General features: G+C 42.2%; 1 protein-coding gene across 3 annotated transcripts in view; it reads right to left on the bottom strand.

Moving 5' to 3' along the window:
• Nucleotides 1–26101, bottom strand: part of SLC43A3 (solute carrier family 43 member 3) — a 75629-nt gene that overhangs the window by 32758 nt on the left and 16770 nt on the right. For 2 of the 3 annotated variants that reach the window (XM_077251177.1, XM_077251176.1), the window contains exons 4-7: nt 21028–21157; nt 18577–18623; nt 4712–4788; nt 3907–3999 (exon numbers count right to left, since the gene is read on the bottom strand). In XM_077251177.1, coding sequence (XP_077107292.1) covers nt 3907–3999; nt 4712–4788; nt 18577–18623; nt 21028–21157 — 347 coding nt within the window. Of the gene's footprint in view, nt 1–3906; nt 4000–4711; nt 4789–18576; nt 18624–21027; nt 21158–22785; nt 22809–26101 lie in introns of those variants that run through there. The other variant, XM_077251178.1, reaches the window with a different exon arrangement.

Raw genomic sequence — 26101 nt, forward strand, 5'->3', positions numbered from 1 at the left:
TGAGAGCATATGAGCATCACTGGAAATAAATATACTGAATGCCTCCAGCCCAAATGATAGATACCTGTAATAATTTATTCACAATAATTAGAAACACAATTTCACTTTTAATATATTTGATAATTAAGTGCTTCAGATATATGCTAATTTCTAGTGATCCAGTGCACCCAATCTTAATTCTGATGCAATCTTGTTATTCACTATTGTTATATCTATGCAGCTCACCTATGTGTTTCCATATTACATGACAAACTACCCCATGGAAGTCTGACGCCGCAGTCAGATTCCCTCTTATACCTGGAGTTCCATAGTCTTTATAGTATACACTCACTGGCCACTTTATTAGGTACACCTGTCCAACTTCTTGTTAACACTTAATTTCTAATCAGCCAATCACATGGCGGCAACTCAGTGCATTTAGGCATGTAGACATGGTCAAGACAATCTCCTGCAGTTCAAACCGAGCATCAGTATGGGGAAGAAAGGTGATTTGAGTGCCTTTGAACGTGGCATGGTTGTTGGTGCTAGAAGGGCTGGTCTGAGTATTTCAGAAACTGCTGATCTACTGGGATTTTCACGCACAACCATCTCTAGGGTTTACAGAGAATGGTCCGAAAAAGAAAAAAAATCCAGTGAGCGGCAGTTCTGTGGGCGGAAATGCCTTGTTGATGCCAGAGGTCAGAGGAGAATGGGCAGACTGGTTCGAGCTGATAGAAAGACAACAGTGACTCAAATCGCCACCCGTTACAACCAAGGTAGGCCTAAGAGCATCTCTGAACGCACAGTGCGTCGAACTTTGAGGCAGATGGGCTACAGCAGCAGAAGACCACACCGGGTACCACTCCTTTCAGCTAAGAACAGGAAACTGAGGCTACAATTTGTACAAGCTCATCGTAATTGGACAGTAGAAGATTGGAAAAACGTTGCTTGGTCTGATGAGTCTCGATTTCTGCTGCGACATTCGGATGGTAGGGTCAGAATTTGGCGTAAACAACATGAAAGCATGGATCCATCCTGCCTTGTATGGAGCATCTTTGGGATGTGCAGCCGACAAATCTGCGGCAACTGTGTGATGCCATCATGTCAATATGGACCAAAATCTCTGAGGAATGCTTCCAGCACCTTGTTGAATCTATGCCACGAAGAATTGAGGCAGTTCTGAAGGCAAAAGGGGGTCCAACCCGTTACTAGCATGGTGTACCTAATAAAGTGGCCGGTGAGTGTATATGTCTGATTTATTTAACAAAAACTAGGACATAATGCAGAAACAGTGTGTGAAAATGTAAGGGTAAGCAGGTTGCGGGATGCAGTGACAGACAGGAGGCAGAGCAAGGGTTAACAGTTTTATTTAACAGGGGAATACTCCACGCAGGAAAGTAAAGGGTTAAACAGTAAAAATGGGAAAGGATGTTGGGAGGTGAAGGGTCAACCAGGGAATTAAACAGATTAGATGGCAAAGGATATGGTAAGTAGAAGAAGGACGGTTCAGATGATGGCAGTTGTTGTAAAGCACTTATGACAGGAGTTCCGCAAATTGTAACTCCTGCTGAGAACTCAATGGTGCTGGCAACGGCTGGCGCGATGTCTTTTCCGGAAAGGTCCTGTAGTAACGATGTTCCGTCTTCTGGCTGCAGCGGTCGGTCCTCGGTACCTTCCACTGAGCATAGTCCATACGCTACAGTGGCTCCAAAGGGTACGGGCCACAGTCCTGTACGAGCCCAACGAAGCTCTGTATGATATACACTGGCGAAGTAAGGGCGCAAGTGTCAGTCCCGTATGTGGTAACTCTTATGTGGCACGTGTACTGAACTCACGGACATGGAGCATAAGGCATCTTGTTCTCTGGTCGCTACTGGGCACCCTGCACTTTCCTCTTTATGCTGCACGCTGCCTGTTCGGACCAAGACTCAAGTGCCGACAACCACTACCACACAGCTTCTCTCTGGTAGTCACCGGACACACACTGCCTGTTCCTCTCCCTCTCTAGTCCCCACTGCTGGTGGCGGGAGGTGGTGGACGCTGGACAGGACGACGCTGGCACTTCCCGGACAGACCATTCTTCTCCCTGGCTGCTGCTGGATACACAGCTCCCCTCAGCGCAGCGATCCCTGTCCTTGTCGTCTGCTTGGTGTGCATGGCTCTGCTCTATGTGCACGGCTCTGCTCAATGTTGCATGTCGCAGCGCCGATACTCTGAGGTGAGGGAAGGGGATTCAGAGATTGCCTATCACCTCTCTGCTCGCTGCCCTCTGTTCGCACCAAACTTCCCCTCTGCGCACAATTTTTCCTTCTCTTTCTCTGCCCTCTCGGTCAGCAGGATGGTCTGCCTCCCCAGGGCTTCCCCCAGGCACCAGGGGAAGGTCTGCCTCACAAAAGCTTCCCCCCGTAAACAGGGGATGCAGCCTCTCTAGTTCCGGACCTGACACACAGGTACCTGCAATGCTGTCGACACCCTTACATAAGTACACCTTTACAGCTTCCATAGAAAATATAGGAGGTCATGTGCTGCCAATCAAATGGCCTTGGTCAATCAGCAATAGAGATGAGCGGATCAGGCAACATTCGAATCCTCCTGCTCGTGTTTTTCACGGGAAATTAGATTCACAAGAAACTTATTCTCTGCTAATTTAGTGTCCCCTATTGTGCGCTGGGGTCTTTCCAGACCCCAGTAAATAATGAAGTGTATGGTCAGCAGACACCATTTTGGTAAAATCGTGTACAAGCGATTTACAAAAAAAAAATGCATTTTGGCAAATGCAGATTTATGTAAAATTCAAGTAAAATTCAATTCCGCTCAAATTTATTAATGTGATCTCTAATCAGCAAGAACCACCATCTCCATAATATTGGCAGTTTGCTGGTCTGGAGCATTAAGACATGTGTTGCCGAAATGCCAAGCAGTACAGACATCAGCAATGAGCTTAAGGAAGACATTGCTTCTGACTATCATTCTGGGAAGGGTTATAAGGCTATATCCAAACAATTTGGGGTCCATCATTCTAAAGTGAGAAAGATTATTCACAAGTGGAAAACACTGAAGGTAGTTTGACAATTTTCCTAGGAATGGGCATCCCAGAAATGGACACCATGGTCAAATGCAATGCTCAAAGAAATTGCAAAAAATTAAAGAGCTACAGTCCAGACTCTAAAGGCCTCAGCATGTTAAATGATCAACATCATGACTGTACAATTTGAAAAAAAACGTAACAATTATGAGTTGCCAGAGTCGTTGTTCTTCTGAGCTTTTATTAATCCATTTTAAGATCTTCTAAGGGACCAGGTGTTGGTTTTATTATGTCCTGGTATGAAAAGCTAATATTTAACTTTTCTCATATAGCATATGATGAATTTGGGACTGCGCCATGATTTCTGTCAGAAGCGACAAAGCAATTTCCTTATCTTCACTTAGTAGACTAGAAGGAAATATAGAACAAATGGAGTACTGCGCTTGAGTCAGACTACAGACTACTTGTTTGTAGTCAGTTACCATGATGGGCCAGGAATAAGCACAGTGGGATATCTATTTATCAAGACTATTTTGTTTATTTGATATGTTTTGAAACAATAAAATAACCAGTTGAGAAGGTACAGTACAAACCCTACAGAGTATCAAATTTAAGCTGCCAATTGGGGCTACTAGAAGACTGCTCAGTTCAATAAGAGCCATATATTACTGAATACTGATTGTTTTCAACATTTTATTGTCCCGAATTGGGATACCTACACCCCCCACGCCAAGAACACCATAAAAGACTCCAATAAGACAAAGAGCGCCCTACTTTAATCGGAGTTTGCATAAACAATGCCCCTCTTGAGGTTCAATTTGTGGGATTATCTCAATAAAATCAGAACTGTAAATAAATATGATAAAAAGCTCTAAATCATTTTTCATGGTTATATTTCTTACCTTCACAACTAGAAAAATAACAGAAGATGAGTCAAAAGCCCCATTGTATAGTGTTATTATTGTAGAGCGTTGAGATCCAAACAAATTTCCAACCTTTACAAACAGAAGAGAGCTGTAAAACTTACTATACAGTTACAGACATGCACGGAATTATAGTATGCAGCGAAAAATCTATGATCATGACTAATGTGTGCAAATCTTACCCTGTGCAAAGTGGAGCTGGTTGTCAACAGTTTGTATAACGAGCATGTTTACTACATTATCAGGAGTATCGATAAACAGAATGATTACTGCCAATCATACATGGGGAATACAGTGGCAATTACTTCATTATTAGGTATATGCATAAACAGAATGGTTACAGCCAGGCTTGGACTGGCTCACAGGAGAACAGGAGAATTCTCCGGTGGGCCCTTGTGCAACAGTTGGCCACCATCATCTTACATGAGTAGTACTTGGCACTATAAACTTGAATCACTATGTACAGACAAAGGCAGCATCTTATTCATCTAACAATCTACCCAGTTTATGGTTATATAAATTTGTGATTGAGGAAAATGTCACATTTGCATGTAGCTGAAAAGTGGGGCCCTGAAGTTGGTTACTGGTGGGCTCTTAATACCCCAGTCTGACACTGGTTACAGGCAATCATACTGTACAAGGGGAATATAGTGGTATCCATATAGCACGTTTCATGTTCAGCACCACTTCAACTTTCAAAGTATTGTTGGCACCCTAAGGCCTGACAACCCCTTGAATAACATAATACAGTTTTATCCAATTTCCAATGTATAAGCATACTGACCTGCATATTAGTCAAAATCAAGAGAATGCCACCAATTGCCAGAAAAGTTAGAGCAGGAAATAGAAGCACAGCGGTATCTAATAAAATAAATAAATAGAAAATGTTGTATATGGATAAAATCTCAAAATAATTCAAAGTGAAGATGAGGCCCTGCAGTATTTGGATCACAGGTTGTTAGCATTTATTTTACGCCCTAAAATTTATTTTACAGCAGCTACTTGTCTTCTACTATCCGGCGATACTGGTATCTACCTCTTACTGTATGTCAGTGCTCCCCAACTCCTGTCCTCAAGAGCCACCAACAGGTCATCATGTATTCAGGATTTCCCTAGTATTGCACAGGTGATGGGATTCTTGCCTTTCCAGGTAATGGAATGATCACCTGTGCAATACTAAGGAAATCCTGAAAACATGACCTGTTGGTGGCTCTTGAGGACTGGAGTTGGGGAACACTGCTGTATATGATGTGTTCATGCTAAATATCACTGTGACTTTATTATTATTGACACCTCACTTGAATAACATGTATTTATTCATAATGCATCATGTCTCTTCCTGCTGTGTCTGCCGCACTCTCCTGTGTGTCTCACTTGTTTTAATCTTTTATCTGTAATTTCATGTACCAATAAAAGTATACATCTTTTTATATAGGTTCTTTGACTACTGCAGTCTCAGAATTTTTCAGCCTTGATGACATGTCTTTAGTACTTAGTAGAGCAACTTTATGACCAGCTTATGCTGTATCAGGATGCAGACAGCGGTGCATAAATTGGAGGAGGGGGCTGCTAACTCCATCTTCAACCAATCAGAGCGTGAGAAAGCAGGCACGATAACATCATTTCATCACCCTGCTTCTGAGACTCAGTGCATAGGAGACAGGAGCAGAGCACCAGGGAGCGAGGTGAGTATGTGTTGTTGGGTTTTTTCATGTGGCATGTATATAGGAGACTAAGTGGGACTCACACTGTATATATGGAGGATATGTGGGGCTCACACTATATATATGGAGGCTATGTGGGACTCACACTGCATATATGGAGGCTATGTGGGGCTCACACTGTATATATGGAGGATATGTGGGGCTCACACTGTATATATGGGAGATATGTTTTCCCCTCAAGCTCTAAACATGCCTCAATCACACCTATCCTCAAAAAGCCCTCTCTTGACCCATCCTCTGCATCTAGCTATCGCCCCATATCACCTCTCCCCTATGCCTCAAAACTACTGGAACAACACATCCATTTTGAACTGTCCTCCCTCTTTGACCATTTTCAGTCTATCTTTGGGCCACATCACTCCACTGAAACTGCCCTAACTAAAGTCACCAATGACCTATTAACTGCCAAAGCCAAGCGGCACTACTCTGTCCTCCTCCTCCTAGACCTCTCCTCTGCCTTTGACACAGTGGACCATTCCCTACTATTACAGACCCTCTCATCTCTTGGCATCACTGACTTGGCTCTATCTTGGATTTCATCATACCTAACAGCCCGGACATTCAGCGTCTCCCACTCTCACACCACCTCCTCACCTCGCCCCCTATCTGTCGGAGTCCTGCAAGGTTCAGTCCTAGGGCCTCTGCTCTTCTCCATCTATACCTTTGGCCTTGGACAGCTCATAGAGTCCCATGGTTTTCAGTATCATCTCTATGCCGACGATACACAGATCTACATCTCTGGACCAGATATCATCACCCTACTAACCAGAATCCCACAATGTCTGTCTGCTATTTCATCCTTCTTCTCCGCTAGATTTCTAAAACATAATATGGACAAAATATGGACAAAACAGAATTCATCATCTTTCCCCCATCTCACTTGACTCCCCCAACAGACCTATCCATTAAAGTAAATGGCTGCCCACTCTCCCCAGTCCCACAAGCTCGCTGCCTCGGGGTAATCCTTGACACTGATCTCTCCTTCAAACCACATATCCAAGCCCTTTCTACTTCCTGCCAACTCCAACTCAAAAATATTTCACAGATCCATACATTCCTCAACCAAGAATCTGCAAAAACCCTAGTCCATGCCCTCATCATCTCCCGCCTTGACTACTGCAACCTCCTGCTCTGTGGCCTCCCCTCTAACACTCTCGCACCCCTCAAATCTATTCTAAAATCTGCTGCCCGACTAATCTACCTGTCCCCCTGCTATTCCCCAGCCTCTCCCCTCTGTCAATCCCTGCACTGGCTCCCCATTACCCAACAACTCCAGTTCAAAACCCTAACCATGACATACAAAGCCATCCACAACCAAACTCAGTTGGAGATAAAGTCTTTAAAATTGTGCATCATATCACCTGCAACACGGAGGCAGTGATATATCATGCTCGCTGCCCTTGTGATCGCATTTACATTAGTATGACGACAAGGCCCTTGAAAATCCGTGTGCAGGAGCATGTTAGGGATATAAAAAACTCAGTTAACTGCCCCGAACCACACCTACTTAAAATGATCCCTAAACACTTCTTCGAAACCCACAACAGCAATCCAAAAGGTTTTGCAGTGTGTGGTATCGATTACATCTATATGGGGATCCAAGGCGGGAACCTAAAACAAAAATTGCTCCAAAAAGAAACACGATGGATGGTAACATTAGACACGTTTTCACCAAAAGGCTTTAATGAAGCCATCAGTTTCAAGTCTTTTCTCTGAATATCTTGAATATTCTTTTTTAATCTTCAGGGCTGCAAAGTTTTTTAATTTTTATGTTGGTCACGTCTATTTTGTGTTTAATATTTTTTCTTATTTTATTTAGATGTCGATTTTCCATGGAATTTTCTCCCTGCAAATTCTGCTTTTTGTCTAACCATCAGAGGGAACCCCATTATGGATGCTATTCTAATCTGCCATAACAGAAAGAAACTCCTGGACTTTTGATTTTTTGACTATTGATAATATCTTTATAATGTCGTGTTGTTGAACTGTATGCCTAAAACTGTTTATAACTGTTTCTGTCTATCCAATTGGAACATTTATCTTTCTATCCGGCCCCATGGACCTATCGGTCTATGGTATCCTAATGTCAGATGACAAAATATTTTTGATATTATTATGCTCTTATGATTTGGGCGCTATTATGTTCCGACTGTATATGACAATACAATATTCTTTTTAATAGATATGGAACATGTCTACTATTCTCTTGTACACATTGTTATTTGAGTTTATGTTCATAAACTGGCATATGTTTCTTTTCTTCTTTTTCTTTTCTTTTTTCTTGTAACCCATGCCTGTCACAGCTATGTCTGCTTTTACTGATAGACAGCCATTTACTTTATTGGGGAAGTGTACTCAGATTTAACGTTTTAATCTAAGACAAAACAAACCTAATGTAATCCATTTACATTAAAAATTCTCCTTTGTCCTGTCATATTTTATGTACTGGCTATGACGCTGAAGGCTTCTTTATACATGGCAGCAACATCATATAACTTATTCCTTACTCACGGCATACCCTTCTCTGCCACGGCTGGGTGCACCGGCGCTACAGGCATTCCAGTTAGAAGACATTCATTCCTGTTTTCAATAAATCCCTTCAGACGCAGACGCGCCCCACGCATGCGCTGTGCCGCTCTGGCGGCATCGCTGGCTGGACGTGCTACCATGGAGATGGTTAGTGATAACGTACATCCTCCTTCCCATCGTCCATGGCGCCAGAGCGGATGCATCATGATGGGTTAGCGCTCCGATTCGCTGAGGGTCCCTCCTAATCTGGCATAAATACTCGCAGCCCCTCTTAGCTAACCACGCCTCCTGACGAAGCCAAGGCGGTGAAACGCGCGTCGAGGCTTTCCCCTGTCCTGCCAGCACGCCTGCATTCTTTTATCACCATGTCTCAAGGAATAAACTTAGAATCACTATTGACATAGGTCCATTATTATCCTTATACCTGGGACTTATTCATTTATGCTTATATCTATTAGTGACTTAGATGCTCTGAGGATTCACTGATCGGCCATTAAGTTCATTTATTTTCCCGATATTTTGCATGTCAATTATAGTAACATCTACTCTATTGTATGATATATTGTAGGCGTAGCTTCAGGACGTATATGTTTTTTACCAATGTGGTTTTTTACCATCTATCCACATTGAGTCTTAGCTGTTATTTCTTGTCTGACCCTGCACTTTGTCTGTATGAATTTATATACTTATATAATATTTTTTTAAATAAAGTATTTTTGTATTTAGCTAATTAACCCCTATCTGGTATGAATTTTGTATATGGTAGCACAGTGAGTTTATGAATATTATTATCACTCATATAGTATTCATTGATCCATTCCATTCCTTTTTGATTGGTTTATATGTTATGGCTTAGGGGTCATGTCCCCTTTTGGCCTTGAGGACATCTTTGTAGGTTTTCAGCCATCCACAACCTGTCTCCTCCATACATCTGTGTCCTCGTCTCCCAGTACTTACCTGCATCCAACCTCCGATCCTCACAAGATCTCCTTCTCTACTCTCCTCTTATCTCCTCTTCCCACAATCGCATATAAGATTTCTCCCGCGGATCCCTCATACTCTGGAACTCTCTAACCCAACACATCAGACTCTCGCCTACCATGGAAACCTTCAAAAAGAACCTGAAGACCTACCTCTTCCAACAAGCCTACAAGCTGCAGTAACCACCGATAGACCAAACCGCTGCATGACCAGCTCTACCCTCGCCTACTGTATCCTCACCCATCCCTTGTAGATTGTGAGCCCTCGTGGGCAGGGTCCTCTCTCCTTATGTACCAGTTGTGACTTGTATTGATTAAGATTATTGTACTTGTCTTTTATTATGTATACCCCTCCTCACATGTAAAGCGCCATGGAATAAATGGCACTACAATAATAAATAATAATATGTGGGGCTCACACTGTATATATGTAGGCTATGTGGGGTTCACAATGTATATATGGAGGATATGTGGGGCTCACACTATATATTAGACTATGTGGAGCTCACACTGTATATATGAAGGCTATGTGGGGCTCATACTGTATATACAGAGGATATGTGGGTCTTATACTGTATATATGAAGACTACGTGGGGATCACATTGTATATAGGAGGCTATTAGAGGCTCACACTGTAACTTATGGAAGCTATGTGGGGCTCACTCTGTGTATAAGGAGGCTATATGTGGCTCATACTGTATATTGGAGACTATGTAGGGGGCTTATACTGTATTTAGGAGGCTATGTGGGGCTCATACTATATATAGGAGCCTATGCTGGGTGCTTATACTATATATTAGAGGCTATGTGGGGGCTCATGCTGTACATATGGGTCTGTGTGAGGGACTCATGCTGTATATAGGGGCTATGTGGGGGGCTCATACTGTATATTGGAGATTGTGGGGGGCTCATACTGTATATAGAGTGGCTATGTGGGGGCTTATGCGGTATATAGGAGACTATATGAGGATGCATATCGTATATAGAGAGGTTATGTGGGGTTTATGGTGTGTATATAGAGAATCTATGTGGGGGATCATATTGTGTATATAGGGGCTATGTTGGGGCTCATACTGTATACAGAGAGGGCTATGTGGGAGCTAACACTATATATAGGGGACTGTGTGTGGACCCATACGGTATATAGGGTATGTCAGCACCCTTTATTCTGCTCAATAGTAAATGATACCGTTAATATTTACATAAATAATTAGAATTAATATATCAGTATTGAGCAGAATTAATTTCAGCCTATTAGTTCGGCCCTCCACAACAGTTACGGTCATTCATGTGGCCTCGGGAAAATTAATTGCCCACCCCTGATCTAGAGATACAAATGGAAGCAGAATTCACAAGTTATAGAAACACTGACTACACAACCAGCGCTGGGTTCAGACAAAGTGGGGCCGCGCATAAAAGTTTAAAGTGGAGCTCCCTATGCTAACATATTGCAACATCACACAGAAACATTTACCGTATATACTCGAGTATAAGCCGAGATTTTCAGCCCACTTTTTTGGGCTGAAAGTGACCCTCTCGGCTTATACTCGAGTCATTGTCAGCGGGCGGGGGGGAGTCGGTGGGGGAGCGGCGCGGTGACATACTCACCTGTTCCTGGCGTGGTCCCTGCATGTCCCATGGTCTCCGGGCAGCTCTTTCTGTGTTCAGTGGTCACGTGGTACCGCTCATTAAAGTAATAAATATGCACGCATATTCATTACTGTAATGAGCGGTTAGTGACCGCTGAACACAGGAAGATGCCGCCGGCTCCCGGAGCCCATCTGACAGTGAGACGCTGCCAGGGACCGCGCCGGGAGTAGGTGAGTATATCGGGGGAGGTAAGCATTGCGTGATAGTCACCTTCCTCATTCCACCGCTGCGCGCTGCTGTCTTCCGTCCTCTGGCTGTGACTGTTCAGGTCAGAGGGCGCGATGACGCGATTAGTGTGCGCCGCCCTCTGCCTGAACAGTCAGTGCAGAGGATGGAAGACAGAGCAGCACACAGCGGTGGAACGTGGAAGGTGACTATCGCAAGTGCCGGGGGCCTGAGCGAAGAGAGGTGAGTATGTGATTTTTTTTATTTTAATCGCAGCAACAGCAAATGGGGCAAATGTGTGGAGCATCTTATGGGGCCACAATGTATGGAGCATTGTATGGGGCCACAATGTATGGAGCATCTCATGGGGCCATAATGTGTGGAGCATCTTATGGGGCCATAATGTGTGGAGCATCTTATGGGGAATAATGTTTTGAGCATCTTATGGAGCCATAATGTATGGAGCATCTTATGGGGCCATAATGTATGGAGCATCTCATGGGGCCATAATGTGTGGAGCATCTCATGGGGCCATAATGTGTGGAGCATCTTATTGGGCCATAATGTGTGGAGCATCTTATTGGGCCATAATGTGTGGAGCATCTTATTGGGCCATAATGTGTGGAGCATCATATGGGGCCATCAACCTTTATGCAGCATTGTATGGGGCAAATGTTTCTATGGAGCATCTTATGGGGCCATTATTAACCTTTGTGCAGCATTATATGGGGCATATTTTAATATGGAGCATTATATGGGGCGTATTTTGTATGGAGCATCTTATGGGGCCCATCATGAACTGTATGGAGCAATATATGGGGCTCCTGATTCAATATGGATATTCAAAAACACTTAACCTACTGATGTCTCAATTAATTTTACTTTTATTGGTATCTATTTTTATTTTTGACATTTACCGGTAGCTGCTACATTTTCCACCCTAGGCTTATACTCGAGTCAATAAGTTTTCCCAATTTTTTGTGGCAAAATTAGGGGGATCGGCTTATACTCGGGTCGGCTTATACTCGAGTATATACGGTACTTAGCATTTACATGGGCTGAGTTCAGGCCATTAAACGAGCACGGTCGACAATTCTAAAGTCCTTTGGTGCTTGTTTCCCATCCTCTTTCCACTGGCTGAGGAAGAATGATGGGGACAGAACGATCACTAATAGATCAATCTGTCCACATACATGTAATGTTATCAGCAACACATCTGCAGCTTGCACTGAGCGATGTGCTGCTGAGAAAAATTATTTTTGTTCTGGCATAAACAATAGAAAGCATTTTGCTCATTCATTGGGCGATTGCTGATGTTTACACCTATGGACTCCCATCTGTGCTACCGGTGTTTATAAATGTGGATGCTAAACACACACAGAGTACATACGTACAAATACATGTATACACAGCACATACATACAGGCACGTACATACATACAGATACATGTATACAGAGCAACTACATACAGACACATGCATACAGTGAGCACATACATACAGACACATGCATGGGTGGTGCACATACATACCGACACATGCATGTATGGAGCACATACATACAGAGATATAGTATAATGGACACCATACAGCCCTTCAAACAGTATCATTGGCATCCACACAACCCTACAAACAGTGTTATGGCTACCACACAGCCCTCCACAGTATGATAGGCTCCACATAAACCTTACGGAAGGAAGAAAACTGGGAAAAAAGCGCATCAGGGCATCAGGGAAAGGGGAGATACACTCACCTTGCTAGGTTGCTGAATGGCAACACATAACTAACATATAAAACATCTGCTGCACAGATACAGGTCAAGGGGACAACCATAGCTGCAGAGAGGAAGACGGAGGTATCACTCATGTCCTGATGATGAGGTCCTGCATGACCTTTAAACGCGTAGAACTTTTAAACCTGTCTAAATAAATGTTTTAATTTTACCGATTTTTGCATATCAGCAGTGCATGAGTGATACCTCTGTCTTCCTCTCCACACAAACTTTCACATTGTATCATTGCTTGCATACAGTATAATGCTCCCACATAGCCCTCCATAAGGTATAAAAGCTCCCACATAGCCCCCATATAGTATAATGACCCCCAAATATTATAATAGCCTCCATGTAGCCCTCCAAATATAAGAGTCCACACATTGCCCTCTATATAGTATAATTGGCCCCATAGACCTCCATATAGTATAATGACCCCATAGTCCTCCATATAGTATAATGCACCCCATAGTCTTCCATATAATATAATGCGCCTCCTATAGTCCTCCACATAGTATAATCCACCCCATAGTCCTCCATATAGTATAATGAACCCCCTAGTACTCCATATAATATAATGCACCCCATAGTCCTCCATGTGGTATAATGCACCCCAGAGTCCACAATATAGTATAATGCATACCCCATAGTCCTCTATAAAGTATAATGCACCCCATAATCCTCAATACAGTGTAGTGCAACCCATAATCCTCCTTACAGTATAATGCACACCCCAAAGTCTTCCATATAGTATAATGCACACTCATACTCCTCCATATAGTATAATATTTTCCTCATAGTCATCAATATAGTATAATGCACATCTTATAGTCCTCCATACAGTATGATGTATATCACATAATCCTCCATGCAGTATAATGTACACTCCATAGTCATCCATAAATTACATATCGTATAATGTACACCTCATAGTCCTGCAAACAGTATAATGAACACCCCATTGTCATCCATACAGTATACAATTATTCAAACAATCGTCCAAAGGTAGAATTAATTCCCACGTATAATCACAAACCAAAGGAGACAGTTTATATAACCACCACCTTAATGAAGCCAACCATAAGTAAAATACAAATTAATTTTATTAGAAACAAATCAAAACAGTACTGAAAAGGCTACATCAATAATACACAAAAACATACCCCTGGGGAAATAACCCAACAGAAAACGGACAAAAATAGGGCACAATATGAAAATAATTAAAGCAGGTCACAATCAAAAAAGTGGGACAAAATACAAGGAATGCAAAATTATGAAACCCACATAGGGAAGAATCCCAGCTCACTAAGTGCTCGCAGCATCACTACCAATTATCTGCCCATGTGTGACATATATGTATATATCAATGTACTAAAGCCCACCTAAGTGTGACCGCCAATGTAAACAATATCCTCACATTCCAATATATAAAATATAAGGTACAATAGAAATGACCTATAAGTGGATACCGATAGATGGAGGCTATAAAAGGCCGTAGTCCATGGGTCACCCCCCCGCACCCCGACGTGTGTTTCACCCATCTGCTTCTTCCGGAGGTGTGACTATACCGAGTAGGGTGATGTATTTATAATACTAAGGGGCCAATGAGCTGCCGTGGTTAATTGTTCTGATACCGCAGGTCACAATAGGGAATTGCCCCTAAGTTGGAAATTTCTTGTCCCTTCAACATCACTGGTAGATGCATTGCTTTCCATTTCCGATGTATTAGAAATGTCTAATTGTGTTCTTCTCCTACTTTTTTGATTAACCTTGATTCCTTTCAGTTGCCACCTATATGTCTTATTAGAATCATAATCTTCCACATCTCGCTGATATTTCTTTAGTTTGTGACCTGGGGTATGAGAACAATCCTTGATGGGAAATGAAGGAGGTGGATTTACAGCATTCAAACTCAAAAATATTAGTGACCTGAAGGTCATTGCTGTGGTGTCCAGCTATGTATCACATTTTCAGCAGGTCATAACAACCAAAGCTGCTCTGCTAGGTACCAAAGACACTTGTTATGTAGGAGTGAAGAATTCTGAGACTTGCAATAATCATTAAATGTGGTGTTTTGTTCTGAATTTGGAAAACCATTTGTATCAAGTTAATAGTTTTGGAGAAAACATTTTTTATGCTCATATTCAAGTGAGGAGCACTGTGGAGCTACATGGTCCAGAGCTCCCTTTCTTGCACAGTTTACAGAATAGTTCAGAACTGTCAATCAATGCTGCAGTAAGCAGAGCTGCATGATCCCTTAGGATCGAGTCACACTACCGTAGAATACAGACAAGTGCTATGCGAGAAGATATTGCATAGCACTCGGCCCCGTGTTAATCTATTGGGCAGCTCACATCACTGTTTATTTTATTTGGCGTATTTAGCATGCGTGTAAAACCGAGTCACCGAGACTCAGCCGAGACTAGCAAATGCAAGCCTATGGGTGCGAGAAAAAAAAATGCGAGTGCTGTCCGATTTTTACGCAGCGGTGTCCTTTGAAAAGCCGGCAATTCATGTGCCGCATACAGTATAATCACACTGACAGGTTAGAATAGATAGAATAGTTATATACACATAGAATACATATATATATATATATATATATATATATATATATATATATATATATATATGTCAGTGACACACTATATATGTATTTATATTACATAGATACATAGATAGGCACCACAGTAATTCATCTGCCATGTTCTGTAAAATCACAGGAGCCGACAGGATAGAAGAGACGGATTAAATACAAATAGAATAGGTAGATATATACATGTCAGTGACAAATCCAATTAGTACAGTGTGTGTGCAAATTACTGGACATGTATTTAATTAATAAAAGATTATTTTTCAGAAAAAATGGCATGGGTTCCCGCGTAATTTTCATAACCAGCAGAGGGAAAGCCGACGGCTGAGGGCAGACGTTTAAAGACTGGGAAGGGGGTAATACCCATGGAGCTTCCCAGTTTATTAATATCAGCTCACAGCTGTATAATTAGCCTTTACAGGCTATTAAAATGGGGGACCTTAAAAAAATGATGCAGGGTCCCCCTATATTTAATAACCAGCAAAGGCTATGCAGACAGCTGCAGGCTGATATTAATAACCTAGGAAGTGGCCATGGATACTGGCCTCTCTCCCCAGGCTAAAAACATCAGCTCTCAGCCATCCCAGAAAAGATTCATCTCTAAGATGCACCAATTCTGGCACTTAGCCTCGCTCTTCCCGCTTGCCCTGTAGCGGTGGCAAGTGGGGTGATAGCTGGAGGGGTGATGTCACCCTTTCTCCCAAAGGCTCCCTCCTACACTGTGGGAGAAAGGGTGGTCCGCACAACACAGGCCTTGCCCTCGATGCCCTAAACACCTCATTTGCAGATGAACGTGAGGATGATTTTCTCCAAAACTAAACAGCAAGTCTTTAAATGAAAAATACAACTCTTCCTAGTGTAAGATGTCTTACAAGTACCTTTGCTTACTTTGATACATATTTTGGAGCAGACAAGCTCCCTGTAAATCACCTGCTGCTCCAGCACCAGTATCACTGTGGCCCCTCATCCATTCTCTATTTATATTGTGCCAATGATGATATACCATATAATTATGTGACACCTGCAGTAAAATAATGGTGGCGGACAGCAAATTACTGCCATGACCATGTGTTGTTACAATGGGGGACTACGGAGCATCAGTCTTGGTGTTTTGCTGTCCTATTCCGGACACCCATCCTATGTTGCCCTTTCACAAAGTTCCGCATCTAAACATACATGGCTGAAGAGAAATTGACTAGTACTGTAGAAGAGTGAATTCTTCCACCAGCAATTTTCCACTGATTGTATGAAGGGATTATGGAGCTCCAAACAGATGCTTCCGCATACTACTACTTCCGCATACTACTACTTTCGCATACTACCAGGCCCCAACTGCAGTTCTTCCAGCTACAAACCATTAGAGCTTTGTGGACCCCTCTTTCTCCCGGGACCCTGATCAGCTGAAGGCTATAAGTCTGTCCATGATTCTGATGCCTAGTAATAGTGTTACTGAGACCAAGGGGAATTACTTTACATTTATCAACATAAAATGTCATTTTCTATGTTACTGCCCAAGGTGTAATTTTTTACAGTACATTCAACTTTGGTAATAACTGTTTTCCTCACAGCAATTTATATTCCGGGCATACTGTTCCTTTAGTGGATTGTGTGACTAAATCTCGTGCTTCATTGTGGCAGACAGATTATTTTTATCCAACTTAGAAAGGAAGCAAATGGGGAAATGAGAGAAAATAAGTAATTTTGTTGACATTATAATAAAATTATTCAACATGACTCAATGAGCGGAGTAGCTATGGCTGTGAGAGGGGTGCCCTGAAGCCCCTCGGCCCCATAAAAACACAACAGTATATAAATAGTAAATGATCACTACTAGTGATGAGCGAGTGTGCTCGTTATTTGAGTTTCTCCGAGCATGCTCGGGTGGTCTCTGAGTATTTCTGCGTGCTCGGAGATATAGTTTGTGTGATGCAGCTGCATGATTTGTGGCTGCTAGACAGCTTGAAAAATTGTGGGGATTCCCTAACAAACAGGCAATCCCCACATGTATTCAAGCTGTCTAGCAGCTGCGTCACACAAACTAAATCTCTGAGCACGCCAAAATACTCAGAGACCACCCGAGCATGCTCGGAGAAACTCGAGTAACAAGCACACTCGCTCATCACTAATAACTAACCATGTTACAGATGTTTGCGTTGCAGCCCAAGCACTTTCAAGGGAACCTGTCAAAACCATGAGTTGCATAAATCAGAGTCTGGTGGCAGGACTGCAGCCAGGTATATTTTTTCTGAAATGATCTGGTGTATCAGAGAAAATGAGTTTGAAGAGCTGCCACATCATTCTGGGTCATTGATGGGTCTCTCCCATGTGTGTACTTAGCGAGAGACCTATCAGTCAACTAGAGAGGTGAAGGGAGAAGCCAGAAGGACCATCGGGAGAGTGGAGGGTAATCCGGTGCTGCGCCTGGCCAGCTTGTCCCAGCACCACTCTAGTTGATTGATAGGTCTCTTGCTAAGCACAAACATTGGAGAGACCTGTCAATCAACTAAAGTGAAGCAGCAAAAAGCAGGCTGAGGGCAGCGACGGACTAGTCCCATCTCTAAGGAGGGCGAAAAAATGGTGATCTGCTCACCTTCGCTGGACGCTATGCTTTGAATAAGGGTTGCCAACTCGAAATGCGCAAGATTATGAATCGTAACTATTTTTTTATCTTTTTATTCATTTTCACCACGTTTCTAATTGCACAGAAAAACGTTATGTTTTAACATTTTTTAATTGGTTCCGCAGCCCTGTCCTCCTTGTTTTTCTCTCCTAGTCCTTTCTCTACCTATGGTCCCCCGGCCAGATATTCAAACTGAGTTTTCCATGAAACATGTAGCATTTCAGAGAAAAACATACCTTGCTGCAAACAGGCTCTGATTTGGGCAGCAAGAATCGGTTTCAGAACACTTATGCCTTCTGGCAGCAGTTTGAAAGAAAAACAAACTGTGCTTTACTCACCCTCCTGAGGTCAAGCGCTGATTCTCCGCTGCTGCTCCCGCTGTTGTCTGCAGTTCTGATGTCACGATGACAGCACTGCAGGCAATCAAATCTGAGCTGAGCTTACGGACTGGCTGCAACACTGTCTATGTGAAGTCGCAGCGGCGGACCCGAGGAGGGTGAGTAAAGAACGGTTGATTTTTTAGAAAAAATTGCACCTTTGACAATAGGGCGTGAAAAACAATGCAGCAGAATTTTGCTAAAATCTTATGACTTTGAAGTTATTTTCATAGACCTACCTTCTGTGGAGAGGGCAATAAGAAGGGTTGCTGTTGTATATAGACAACTAGAGAAGAAGAGCATTATATAGGAATTTTAAATTAAAAACAAATGGAATAATATAAGAGAACAATATACATATATAGTATTAGAGGGTCTTAATAAATGTCATCCTATTGTTATTTTAGCATTGAAGCACCAAAAGAATTACGGTACATGCGATCACTATGATTGTCTGTCAAGAGATCCTTAAACTCAATAAAGTCTGTGATAAGAAATATATTTTCTATATACATCCATTATAAATAATGTGCGCTTTTGCATGTGCGTTGCATTTTTATCTGTATTAGTGCCACCATGCTATTTTTTCTGTGGCTGGATTGTTGGTCCACCTTCAGTAGATTCCCCGCTAACGCCGTGTAATCATCTGACAGTGACAAGACTAATGCTATTGGGTAATGAGAGGAGAAATGGAGCATGTGCAGTAATGGTAACAAGCAGGAATGGAGAGATGGATGTAGGTAGATGGATGGGTAGATAGATAGATAGATAGATAGATAGATAGATAGATAGATAGTGTAGTGCAGCGGGGTTGGTGCAGTGCAGCAGATAGGCAGGAACAACAGAAAAGTTCAAAGTAAATGTCTTTTAATGTCCAAAAACTGTCCTCCAGATCGCAGCCGAGTTTTTGTAAACACAGTCCAGAACTCAAAACCCGTTGCCTTGGACAATGGCACGGCTGTGTCTTTTGGGTGCGTCAGCTGCCTGGAAGTCCCTGGCTCTGTGTTAGCTTCACACAGTCCTAAGTTGCAAGTTGCACAGAGACTCCTGTTCTGCAGCTTGCAAACTCCAAGCTAACACACCCAAGGCAAAACTGACAGATTTAAATGGAATCATGGCCATAGGGCCACTTCCAAAGCCCGGAATGGAGAGAGGGAATCACCCCACTACCAAACCTGCAAATCCCTCTAAAAATAAAAGCCCTTAATGGATTTTCCTAAAAATATGACTCAGTCAGTCACTACTTGGACCCAATCCATTCTTTCTTTTATTTTGCCTTGTGACTCACAGGTGTCCTGTTGTTAACACAAGGCACTCCAGCAGGTTTAATACGACTCCGTCCGCATTCTGAGGGATACATATCAACTCTTGCATATGATCCCCCTCACTGCCTCACATATACCCCCCTCTGTTTAAACTTGTGGGGTTGAACACTTGTCACCATACAGGGTGCCCTGGACAGGGCATCCACATTCCCTTGTGCCTTCCTTGCACCATGTTCCACAGTGAAATTAAAATTTTGCAGAGACAGGAACCAACTGCTGTCCCGAGCATTCCTCTCCTTGGCATTTCTCATCCAGACCAGGGGTGAATGATCTGTCAACAAGCAAAATGGTCGACCGAGCAAATAATACACGCTATAATTTTTCTCGGATGGGATGAGTTTCCTACTTAGGTAAGTGACTGGATGTTCCTCTCCGTTCACCTCCTGCAACAGGACTGCTCCAGGCCATGGTTAGAGGAGTCCATCTGCATGATGAAGTCTCTGTTGAAGTTGGGGCTGACAAGAATGGGCTGTCCGCACAGCGCCACCTTCATAGACTGGTATGCTTCCTCCACTTGAGGGTTCCACCGCACCATAACTGATTTTTTTCCCTTTAGGAGATCGATTAGGAGTGTTGTTCTCCCAGAAAAATTAGGTAGAAACCTCCGGTAATACCCAACGATGCCGAGAAATGCTCTCACCTGTTTGGCAGTAACAGGTCAGGGGCAGCTCTGTATGGACTCGATTTTATTTATTTAGGGTTTGATAACACCATGGCCGATCACGTATCCTAAGTATCGGGCTTCCTCGAGCCCTATCGCACATTTCTTGGGATTCGCTGTCAAGCCCGCGGCTTTGAGCGAATTCACTACCGCTTGTACCCGGGACAAGTGGGTATGCCATTCAGTACTAAAGATGATGATGTCATCCAAGTATGGTGACGTATACTACCAAACCTGCAAAACCTTCTAAAAATAAAAGCCCTTAACGAGTTTTCCTAAAAATCTGACAGAGTCACTATTTAAACCCAATCCACTCTTTCTTTTATTTTGCTTTGTGACTCACAGGTGTCCTGCTGTGATCACAAGTCACTCCAGCATTCTTAATAGGATTCTGTCCGCATTCTGGGGGGATACATATCGACCCACGCATATGATCCTCCTCACTGACTCACAATAGATAGCTAGATAGATAGATAGATAGATAGATAGATAGATAGATGATAGATAGATAGATAGATAGATGTCTCTAGGAATTTGAGGAGCCAAAGGCAAAAAAATCTGCTTCATCCTAGAGGCCAAAATTAGCCCAGGATGTTCTCACATTTGCAATTTATAATCTGTGAAGCCAAGACTGCAGGCACAGACTTTTTTGTTTCTGTCTAGGTTCATCTATGAGTAAATCAAGTCATTGAGTTCTCACTTACATGGCAATAAACCTCGTCACCGCCGTTCCAAATCGATCAAACACATAACCACCTGCAAAAGTCATGGCGCTGTTCATGAAAGCTGCCACTGTAAATATTAGCGAAAAATGCTCATCCTGAGAAGGGCAACCTATAAAGAAATATATATATGTTCATTTTTTGTTGGATGCTTTGGAGACTTGTTGCCTATTAAGTATGATTTGATGCATATGTATATCTCTTTTTTATAGTATTGACATATACAATGGGTATGGAAAGTATTCAGACCCCTTTTTCACTCTTTGTTTCATTGCAGCCATTTAGTAAATTCAAAAAAAGTTAATTTATTCACATTAATGTACACTCTGCACCCAATCTTGACTGAAAAAACAGAAATGTAGAAATTTCTGCAAATTTAATGAAAAGAAAAACTGAAATATCACATGGTCATAAGTATTCAGACCCTTTGATCACACACTCATATTTAAGTCATATTTAAGTTACATTCTGTCTATTTCCTTGTCATCCTCATTGAGATGATTCTACTCCTTCATTGGAGTCCAGCTGTGTTTAAACTGATAGGACTTGATTTGGAAAGGCACACACCTGTCTATGTAAGACCTCACAGCTCACAGTGCATGTCAGACTAAATAAGAATCATGAGGTCAAAGAACTGGCCAAGGAGCTCAGAGACAGAATTGTGGCAAGGGACAGGTCTGGCCAGGGTTACAACAGAATTTCTGCAGTACTCAAGGTTCCTAAGAGCACAGTGGCCTCCATAGTCCTTAAATGGAAGAAGTTTTGGACCACCAGAAGTCTTCCTAGACCTGGCCGATCATGCCAAACTGAGCAATTGTGGTAGAAGAGCCTTGGTGAGAGAGGTAAAAAAGAAACCCAAGATCACTGTGGCTGAGCTCCAGAAATGCAGTATGGAGATGGGAGAAAGTTCCACAAAGTCAAATATCACTACAGCCCTCCACCAGTCAAGACCTTATGGCAGAGTGGCCCGATGGAAGCCTCTCCTCAGTGCCAGACATATGAAAGCCCACATAAAGTTTGCTAAAAAAAAACACATGAAGGACTCCCAGACTATGAGAAATTAGATTCTCTGGTCTGATGAGACGAAGATAGATCTTTTTGGTGATAATTCTAGATATCCTGGATGAAAACCTCTTCATTCCCAAGAAGACTCATGGCTATACTAGCTCAAAAGGGTGCTTCTACTCAATACTGAGCAAAGGGTCTGAATACTTATGACCATGTGATATTTCAGTTTTTTAATAAATTTGCAAAACTTACTACATATCTGTTTTTTTCAGTCAAGATGGGGTGCAGAGTGTACATTAATGAGATTTTTTTAAAATTTAACAAATGGCTGCAATGAAACAAAGAGTGAAAAATGTAAAGGGGTCTGAATACTTTCCGTACCCACTGTATAGAGTCCGGTAATAATATTATACCTCCCTAGAAATCAGGCAATGGAGAATTCCTACAGTGCAATAAATCCTTTGCTTCTAATAAATATTTAGGCAATTAAGGGTCATAGCTATACCTTCTATAGGGCAATTAATCAAATCACTGACCTAACTAACACTGCATTGAAGGATCCAGTCCAAGATAAATGGTGTATTAGAAATTCCTCTAGTACTTATCATTTGCGGCGAATGCCCCACTAACCCCTTTGGGCAAACCATTTATAATACTACGGGATCATTCACAGATTAGCATTTCATGTACTGCACGTGTGCTATCTGTTTTTATAAGGGATAGCACACTTACCAATTACAGTCTCTGGCCCCTTTCACAACTATTTTTCTGTGCGCCAATTGTCACCATACAAAAAAAAAAACAAATTAGAGACATAGAGTTATACTTTGGCCAGTGCTGCTTTCTAATTTAGGTGAATAGGTCAACAATGTATGAATACTCCGGTTTTACATTGGCTTTACGCTTACAGACAGTTTATCACATTTCCCAACAAATATAATGGAGATGCATTAGGCTTCATTTGTGATTCCTAACAATTATTTCCTTAGAAAGAAATACTACTTTGATATAGAGGAGAAAGTTATTACAACATGTTGTGGTCAGTAGAGAATAGCAAGTTTGTTTGAGGTGAATTTAATTTGCCTCAGGTATTACAAAAAAGTTGGATTAATCAGAATCCAAATGTTTTGCGCTTCACCTCATGTGAATTTATCAAAATGGCGGCCAGTCATTTTGGCTTGATGAGCAGGTCAAAAGTGACCAGGTTTTGCTTTTATTTTATTGGCGCTGAGTCCCTCAGTCTTTTAAAAAAAAAACAAAAAAAAAAACGACATTTAGAATTAAATTGCTAATTTTTATGATCTTTACCAAGGGGTCGTGGTTCAGAGAGTAATAATGCAAAACAGGCTAAAGACACCTCAGAGAACACTGTGAACAACACACCCATGTGAAGTCCATAAAAACTAGCACCAAATAAAGATGTCCTCTTTTTTAAAATTGTAACAAAATTATGCATTTCTGAAGAGCAGCACAGAAAAACAAATTTAGGGTGCAAAGCCCCTCCGGCATGTACCAAACTTTATTCTATCAGTCCAAAAAATAAGAGGCAGCACACCATTATGGATAAAGTTTTGAAGGTGATCAAGTTTTAATAGCCCATCATGGCGATGTTTCAGCTCATAAAGAGCCTTTCTCAAGCTTGAGAAAGGCTCTTTATGAGCTGAAACGTCGCCATGATGGGCTATTAAAACTTGAACACCTTCAAAACTTTATCCATAATGGTGTGCTGCCTCTGATTTTTTGGACAGAAAGATAGATAGATAGATAGATAGATAGATAGATAGATAGATAGATAGATAGATAGATAGATAGATACTTGTGATGAGTGAATATACTCGTTACTTGAGATTTCCCGTGAACGCTCGGGAGTCCTCCGAGTATTTTTTAGTGCTCGGAGATTTAGTTTTCATCGCCGCAGCTGAATGATTTACATGTGTTAGCCAGCATAAGTACATGTGGGGGTTGCCTGGTTGCTAGGGAATCCCCACATGTAATCAAGTTGGCTAACAGATGTAAATCATTCAGCTGAGGCGATGAAAACTAAATCTCCGAGCAGTCATAAATACTCGGAGGACCCCCGAGCGTGCTCGAGAAATCTCGAGTAACGAGTATATTCGCTCATCACTAATAGATACCTAACTCATCGGAGGTTGAAAGGGGGATATGCATTAGTGGTCCTGTTCCCTTAGTTTCTGAGCCATTCCTTGGCTTTGGGATGGGAGTGGGGCGCCATTGGCTTCATCTGCCTAGGGCACCAAAATACTTTTTTCCCGACCCTGGCTAAGCAAAACAAAACTGCAGGTGTGTGTTATGGGTTTGCCTCTCTCCCGTCATGTTGCTTCCTCCGCTTAGGGCTCTGGGGGAATCTCATTTTCTTTGCTGGTACTCTAAAACGCTGTGTATTTTATACCACAAATCCTCACCGAAAATCACAACAAAAATGCAATGTGTGCACATGTTGGAATAAGTTTAAATGCAACAACTCCATTCCTGTTGTAGTCTGCATTGAATGTCTATGAGTGTTCATTTGTCAGCTATGCTGTGATTGTTAAAGTTTGTAAAAAAAAAAAAAGGTCAGAGGACACTCACTGATTGCATCAGTCTGCTGCTGTTTCCTTCACAGAGAGACATGTGTTACATGGACTAGATTATATTGGTAGTTACTGTCAAAGCTTTCTTATTTTGTTCCAGTTCAAGCTGCATATATTAAACACAGTTTGCCTTACGTTGGATTCTGCTGCTTATATGAAGTAACACGCGCTGCTGTGGTAATACTCCGGCTAACAGCACATAACGTAACAGATTTTTGCAGCATTTTTCACTAATTCAAATAATAGGGGAAAAACAGCAAAAAACACATCCAAAACCTGCACTTTTTGTGTGTGTTTTTAACAATGTGGTTTTTGTCTCTGGTGTGTTAGTCTTTAAATAATTTAACCTTGATAGATAAAGAACTCACATCCAGCCTATATTACTGGGAGTGATGCTCAAACAAGAGATCATTTAGAAAATTGGATCAGGCTACAAACTTCAGATCAGGGGATCTGAAAATGAATTAAGGTATTGTAGCTTGCAATTGTATTATTAAACGAAGGTAACCACTAATGTATATAGGAGTCCATAGATTTTAAAGGTTTTGTCTCGTCAGAGACAATATCTTTCAGAATGCTTCCTTCCGCATCCAAGCCAACAGCTCATTTTGCTGGGAAGGTCACAACCAACAAGCACTCAACTTGAAGCAATAGATGAATTACCGACAACTTCAGCAATTTTTAAAATTTTGAATACAAAGAGGCCTTAAAGGGAATCTGTTAGCAGGATTTCACACCCCAAACTATTTATATGCGCATATAGCTCTTTCAAAGAAAAGTACAGCAATACCTTTATGTGACCAGTCTGTTCCTTCATTACTGAGAAATCAGCATTTGAATTGATATGCAAATGAGGCTGAAAAGCTATTGTCGTTCTGAAACCTTTGTCACTCCAGCTCTATTCCCCAACCCAGCACCGCTGCCTCCTCCTGCTTGACTATCGGCTCCTTTGCCGGAAGTCACACAATATAGAGGTTGTCAGTCAAGCCAGTCAACCAGGAGGAGGATGTGCTGGGCATGGAATAGCACTGGCGTGACACTACCATAGCTCTTCAGCCTCATTTTTATTTCAATTCAAATAATGATTTTGCAGCGCCCCAGAGTCCTGGTCGTTGCAGTACTGTGGCTCCGCCACTAAGGGGAGCCATGGTACGTCTGATGGCACTGAAGGAGTTCATCTGACCAGGTATCACAGACACCAATACATTTCACAGCCGGGCCTCCAGGGGGAGCTAAGGGTTCTATTCATTAGGCCACTCCTCACATACTGGTAAAACTGGGGGTCAGGCAGGAAGTTAGAGAGAAAGCTGACTGGGTTGGAACCAGGCAACACCTTGTGGCAGAGGGTGTTGTGGGAGAAGATTCAGTAGGGTCCCTGTCAGGGGTGGGATCCTGACAGAGACCTGGCAACTTGAGCGAACGTAACGGGACCGTGCCTGCTCAGTATAGCGGCGGTA

Source organism: Ranitomeya variabilis, chromosome 4 (genome assembly GCF_051348905.1).
Source record: "Ranitomeya variabilis isolate aRanVar5 chromosome 4, aRanVar5.hap1, whole genome shotgun sequence".
NCBI classification, from domain to species: Eukaryota; Metazoa; Chordata; class Amphibia; order Anura; family Dendrobatidae; genus Ranitomeya; species Ranitomeya variabilis.